Source organism: Quercus suber, unplaced genomic scaffold (assembly GCF_002906115.3).
Source record: "Quercus suber isolate HL8 unplaced genomic scaffold, Cork oak 2.0 scaffold_248, whole genome shotgun sequence".
Lineage (NCBI taxonomy): Eukaryota > Viridiplantae > Streptophyta > Magnoliopsida > Fagales > Fagaceae > Quercus > Quercus suber.
In genome coordinates, this window is record NW_027069704.1 from 240,502 (window position 1) to 246,767 (window position 6,266).

Genomic DNA, 6,266 nt, shown 5'->3' on the forward strand with positions numbered 1-6,266 from the left:
TAAACTGCAGAATTAATATATTTTAATCTGTATGTATATTTTGTGATCGATGGTCCAAGTGCCCAATAATTCATCTAGCTAGCGAAGAAGCTCCAGCACTCTCAAACTAGGCATTTTAAATTTTAATATTCGATTCCACTTTTGTACATAAAATTGTTGATGAGTGAGATATTTTTCTTTAGAAAATTGGGACCGCAAATAATCTAGCTGGCGTGATAACTATGTTAGTTCCTTTGCACAAGTTAAAGCACTGTTTGGACTTGATTGCTAATGTTTGCATTTTGAGATCGCATTTATGGGTTTTTGTGAAGGCATTTGACAAGGATTAATCTAATTCAAGCTAATTAGGTGAAGATCGATTTATAACGTAGCTTGAATATAAATTCCATTTGGGATGGTTAGTGTTTATATTTGTTTTGTTAAGTTTGAATCAAATTTTTCTCGTTTTGACCTGGCCGACTTTGACAAAGCAAATATATAGGGGCTGTGGCTTGGTTAAATTGCTTTCATTTGACAATTTCACTGAGAGAAAATATAAGTTTCTTCTTCTTTTTGTTATTTGTGAGAGAGAGCTGTTTTGAGTGTATTTCACTTTCGTTTTGTTTTGTTAGTGAATTTTTTTTCTTGTAGTACTTAGCCTATGAACGTAGGCCTAAAGTTGAATTACATAAATATATACTTAATTTTTTTTTTTTTTTTTTTGGGTGTGGTTAATTGGTTGTAACTCTTTTTCTTTTTAGCATTTTTTTTTTCTTTTTTCATTCCTTTGCATGTGTGAGAGTGTATCTAGAGGCTTTTTTTGATAGCAAATAATTCCAAATATTTAGGATATCTCCAAAATAGCCAAAAGTCTCGGGTATTGCATGTCCCTAAAGATGATGAAGTCCTTAAATAATTGAATTATGTAAGGTATTGAGCCCATAATTATCAAGGCCCAAGCCCAATCCTTAATGTGCAAGCCAAGAATAATATATGTACTATAAGTCTATAAGTTGTTAATCATGGTTTTTGTATTATTAATTTAGAGTTTAGGGTTTAACTTCTTATAAATACCCCATATCAGGTTCACTGTAAAAAAAAAATGAAGAAAGAATTGAGATTATAGTAAAGATATAACCATCAAGAGCTCCCTCAATAGATGTGAACTGTTAAGCCGAACCAAGTAGCCTTACGTTCTCTCTCTGTTCTCTATACTCTCAATTTATATTTTCATAAATATAACATGATATCAAAGCTCTTTGATCTTCGGCTGTTTCAGGTGCAATATATATATATATATATATGCCCATAATGAATGTTATGCATGGACATTTTTCTTTCATTTTGTTACCGGCAAGTTTCTAGTTGGATGATCTAATTTGTATATATTATTGTTAGGTTTTTGGACCTAGGTTGTTGAATCACAAGTGAATTAATCAAGTTGATTAATTAGTCCATTATCCAATTCAAGTGTAAATAATTAAAGCTTATATGACATGCATGTAAAATAATGTGTCACCAATTGCACAAACAACGATATAGTGATGAAGATCCATGCTTAATTACCTTTTTTTATTTAAAATTTAATAATAACATTTATGATGAAGATCCATGCATAATGACATTTTTTTTATATTTAAATTCTAATAATAACATTTATGAGTCACTCAATGCTTATGAAATCTACATTTATTTGTGTTCAAACAATGCTTTGAGATTATAAGGTCCTATGATATCGGGAGTTCCACTCCACATTAGCTCTGCGAATTGCTGGTTGGCTTTTTCTGTGGGATGAACAGTGTCAAAGAACACATATTCACTAGCATTCTCACATAATTCGTACTCTTTAATTGATCTCTTCCCTCCACAACTATTAATTCCTTTGTATGGACCAATTCCACAACATGCGATATTCCCTTCCTTGAAACCTTCACAAAATATTTAAAACCAAAATGTTAGTATCGGTTTTTGATAGAAATAACAATAATTAAGAAAATAGATTCTACACTATGAAAATGCTCATGACATACCATATTTCAAAGGATTATTTATTCTTTCACTAAGAATAGTGTAGGTATCGGCTATTGAATATCTGAATCCATTGAGCTCGTTCTCTAGATTTTGGAGAACTTCAGAAAGTGCTTTATTATGCAGTTTTGATAGGGCTGTTAGTTCATGCTTGCATTCATTTGTCTTTCCTGAATTTAGTGCTCTTCCCAATGGAAGACAACCCAATGGCGCCAAGTTTAGAAACCCAAATTTTCTTCCTCCTTCCTCATATATTTCCTAGCATATCAATATGTAGTTACGGGTTATAAGCAACAGTCCGAAAAAGAAGGTAAGGAGATCGAGGGGGGAATATACGATAAGTATGTAGAATGAATTTGTAATGAATACATTGTTAATTTTTATTACCTTGATCACAAATGTCAAATTGTCGATCACCATGTCTACATATTCTTCTTGAGAATAGGATTGAAAGATGCTGGAATTCCTCGTGAAAGGGACTACATAATCATTAGATCCAATGTTGATTAAATATACAGCTCTGGACAATAATGTCTTAGCTTCTGCATCATCAAGTTTTTCGCTCAACAGCCTCTCGAAGTTCTTGAAATAACTTAATTGAGTTTTTAGGTCAATCACCTATAAATAAAGAAAAATGTATTAAAATATTTGCTTCATGGAAGCAGACATATGCAATAAATACACAATCTTTTTAAGGAAAAGGTATACCGTATTACAGATATATGTATCTTCTCATGACTCACAACAAATAAGTCTCATTTATCATCAACACATTTGTTTTGAGAGAGAAGATATATATACATACCTGAAAACAATATATATTTTTCCCTGTTTAAGACAATAAAAAATATTAAAGATATTACAAATTTTACTAAATAATTATTTATAATTTGATGTGAATAAGTATGATTAGTGTATTTCTACTAGATAATATCATGATTGCAATCCTATAAATGTGTGTGAAGTTTGTATTAACTTAACATATGTATATATATATATATAACGCCTACTTAATATTAAAGATTACATACCATTCCTTGGCGAGTTTCAGCAAGAGCACCGGCTCCAGCGGATGCGAAGTTTGCCCCGTCAGTATATTGATGGTAACCAGGATGTAGATATGGTGTAATGAATGGCAACTTTGCAAACTCAGCTGAAATAAAACAAACAATTAATACATATAATAAAAAACTGAGATTTTATAGAAAACAAGACAGTACATATGTAGCAATATATTACCAATAAAATCTGGAATTATACGGCCATCAGAATATCTCCCAGTAGAGTACTTGAAAAAGTTCTCCCCATATGGCTCATAATTTGCTTGGTAATCAGTAGTGGTGTTGATATAATTATTATTTCCAGCATCAAATAATGAATCTCCAAAGATGAATAAGGCAACATGTTCTTCTGGCAGGCAAAGGTGACCAAGGCCGTGGGTTGAGATAAAAAGGCTTGTAAACAAAACCAAGAAACACAAGTAGAACCTTAAGCCCATCATGTTCAATCTTTACAACTTTTTACTTTTGTTATTTTTAACTTCTATTTATTAGTTGCAATTTTCTTTTATAGGCTGCTTGATTTGTGCTTTACAAGAGGAAAAAGGAAGTTTTGCTTCAGTTGATCTTTCATAGAAGGTTGACTGGTTCATTGTCTTCATATTGGCTACGTTCATGATTTGTGTACTTTGACCTTGTGCAGTCACCTTGGACTTTTTATATGCGACAAAGAATATTCTTTGAAAAATCCAAGTTCAAAGTCATAATGCTCTAGTTTCAAATGATATAACTCAACCATCTTTTTCTCTAAATCTCAGATTGCGTTAACAAAGATTAACCCGTACTCCGGTCCATTGATCATTATCAAGAGTTTTGTTACACACACTCAACTACTAAGGAAATTCAAAGACATTTATGTTGTGGGTCCGGTCCACTTTAGTGGCAAGAGAGCCCCCGTGATGAACAAGTCCTTCTAGAAATAGGGGAACACATGTTTATATTAAAAGTGTGCTTGGCAGCCAAGTATGAAGAATCATATATCAACTTAAAATAGGAGAAGGCTTGGGGGCTGTGGCTTATATATAAAGACAATTATATCACTACAAAAAAATTGGTCTACATCCGCATTTTAAAAATGCAGTTGCAGCTCCTAAAAACATGGCTATAGCTAGGCCTATTTGGTTTTTAGCCGTTTTTTTTCTATAACCGCATTTTTAAGCGTGTCCTATACACCATGGCAATAGATTGATAGGTTTATAGTTGAATTTTTTCAAATGTGGCTATAGGTTTAGGCCGCATGGCAATAGATTGATAGGTCTATAGCCGCACTTACAAATTGCAGCTATAGGTCTACAACCTATAGTTGCAATTGAAAAAACGTAGCTATAGGGGCTATTTTAGTCTCGTTTAACGAACGTGGCTATATGAGTTATTTTAGCAACAAATTTAAAACCCAGCTATAGGGTTTACTTTAGCTGCATTTAACAAACGAGGCTATAGGTCTTCAACCTACAGATGCATTTTAAAAACGCAACTATAGGTTCCTTTTTTAAAAAAAAAAAAAAATTGGTTATAGGGTTTTTTTTCCCCCCTTGGGTAGATCACAAATTCCTATTTTTTCCTATAGAAATGTGTAGGCAGTTTGATCAACATGTTTATCAACCAGTTTATACATTATAAATCAATGAACAAACCAACCTATCAAAATAATACATTATACATTCAAATTAATACATTAGGTATCCTACAATATTATTCAGCAATAACTAAGTAATAGTACCCTTAAATCCTGAAAATATAAGAACTAAGTTAACTATCCTACTTTATACATTGATGAATACTTCTTGCAATCGAAAAGTTCTCATCAATCCTCAAAATCATCATCATCATTATCCTGAATATATTAAGGGCATCATTTTAATATCACATAACAACATTTGTATGAAATAGCTAAAAAAGAACACAATAAAACTAATTTCCTTCCAATGCATTGTAATAAGTTGAGTTTCATTAAATTAAATTTTTTTTGGTACCTCAGAAAGAAATGAAGAACACGTGTGCTAAATTCGGCCAACATTTCTCTCATTTGTGACATCATTTGTTGTATTTCTTCCTTCCTCTCACTTCGCTCTTTCTCTAGTTCCTCTTTCCAACTCCTCTTTATGCATCACATTTTTATTAGGCTAGTGATTGGGCTAGTTGCTCTTGATGCCTTGCATCTTCTAGGAAAACGCTTAGGTAACACATTTACTACCCTTCTTTGACCACAAAATGCTGGATTTTGTCACATTCCACTATTCAAATACAATTTTATATATTTTATTAAGGAAAGAACAAAACAAAAGAGTTTGGTCATTATTATTAATCACCATCTTTGATTTACTTCACACAATTCGAGTCTCTTATTTTCATTTAAGAGTTTATAAATATTCCTTTCACCATCCTTCATCCCCCAACTTGCTATATAATTTGTCCCAGCTTGCAATATAATTCATCATACACCTTAAATCTAGCATCTTAGACAACCTTTCTAGCCCTATTTGTCACTATAATTTCATAAACAACACTCTCTCTACATCTAGGCAGGCTTCTACAACTCTCCCTTTAATCTACCTTCTACTTAAACCATCTCATTCCACCAACAAGTCTCCATAGTTGATCACCCACATCTATTGGTGTCACGTCCCAAACCCAATACCCGAATTTGTGACCATAACCGGCATACTAACATCAAGCTTAAACCTGATATTATTAAGAACCAACTAAACTTTTACAAAACTTTTAGTAAAGCTTCCCTCTTTTTTTTCATTCTTGTTTCTTTACTTCTTAATATAACTTCTCACTTGATATTCAGAGCATCTACATTGTACTTCAAGGGATAACATAATCCACCAGCCATTCAAATTCTAAATTTCACATAATACATCTCTTAATACTTTAAGGTACATAACTTTCATTAGATCTTAAAATGCACAATAACTACAAAGCTAAACATCAAAATGCTAATTTGGGATCTATACTTTTAATACTAAAACCAGCTCCTTCCAAAACTCGACTAAGGCTCCCTTTGCTCCAAACTAAAACCTATTGACTGAAAAAGTGGAAGGGATGAGCTACACAACTCAGTAAGAGTAAGATACATAAGAATTTAATAAGAATGCATGTAAATCAAATCATTTCATTTTATAAATGTTCAGATAGGAGAACATATTTTCATGCATAGTATTTTATATTATTTATAACAATAACTTATACGCACTT

The 6,266-nt window shown here is 32.1% G+C and overlaps 1 protein-coding gene across 1 annotated transcript; it reads right to left on the minus strand.

Annotated features, from left to right (window-relative positions):
• Positions 1-1,583: 1,583 nt before the first annotated feature.
• Positions 1,584-4,702, minus strand: LOC111999834 (GDSL esterase/lipase 1). The gene is made up of 5 exons (XM_024031946.2): positions 3,247-4,702; positions 3,039-3,160; positions 2,395-2,625; positions 2,010-2,265; positions 1,584-1,907 (listed from the first exon to the last, which is right to left on the minus strand). Exons 1-5 carry the CDS (start codon positions 3,506-3,508, stop codon positions 1,669-1,671), a joined length of 1,110 nt encoding a protein of 369 aa, XP_023887714.2. The 5' UTR covers positions 3,509-4,702; the 3' UTR covers positions 1,584-1,668.
• Positions 4,703-6,266: the final 1,564 nt, after the last annotated feature.

What these genes read in the sequence shown, in the direction of transcription:
- LOC111999834 (XM_024031946.2), bottom strand. Translation starts at nt 3,508, where the DNA reads ATGATGGGCTTAAGGTTCTACTTGTGTTTCTTGGTTTTGTTTACAAGC. An exon ending in TATAATTCCAGATTTTATTG is followed by an intron (nt 3,161 to 3,246) that starts GTAATATATTGC and finishes GTTTTATTTCAG; the next exon opens with CTGAGTTTGCAAAGTTGCCA. An exon ending in AAATAATCCTTTGAAATATG is followed by an intron (nt 1,908 to 2,009) that starts GTATGTCATGAG and finishes TATTTTGTGAAG; the next exon opens with GTTTCAAGGAAGGGAATATC.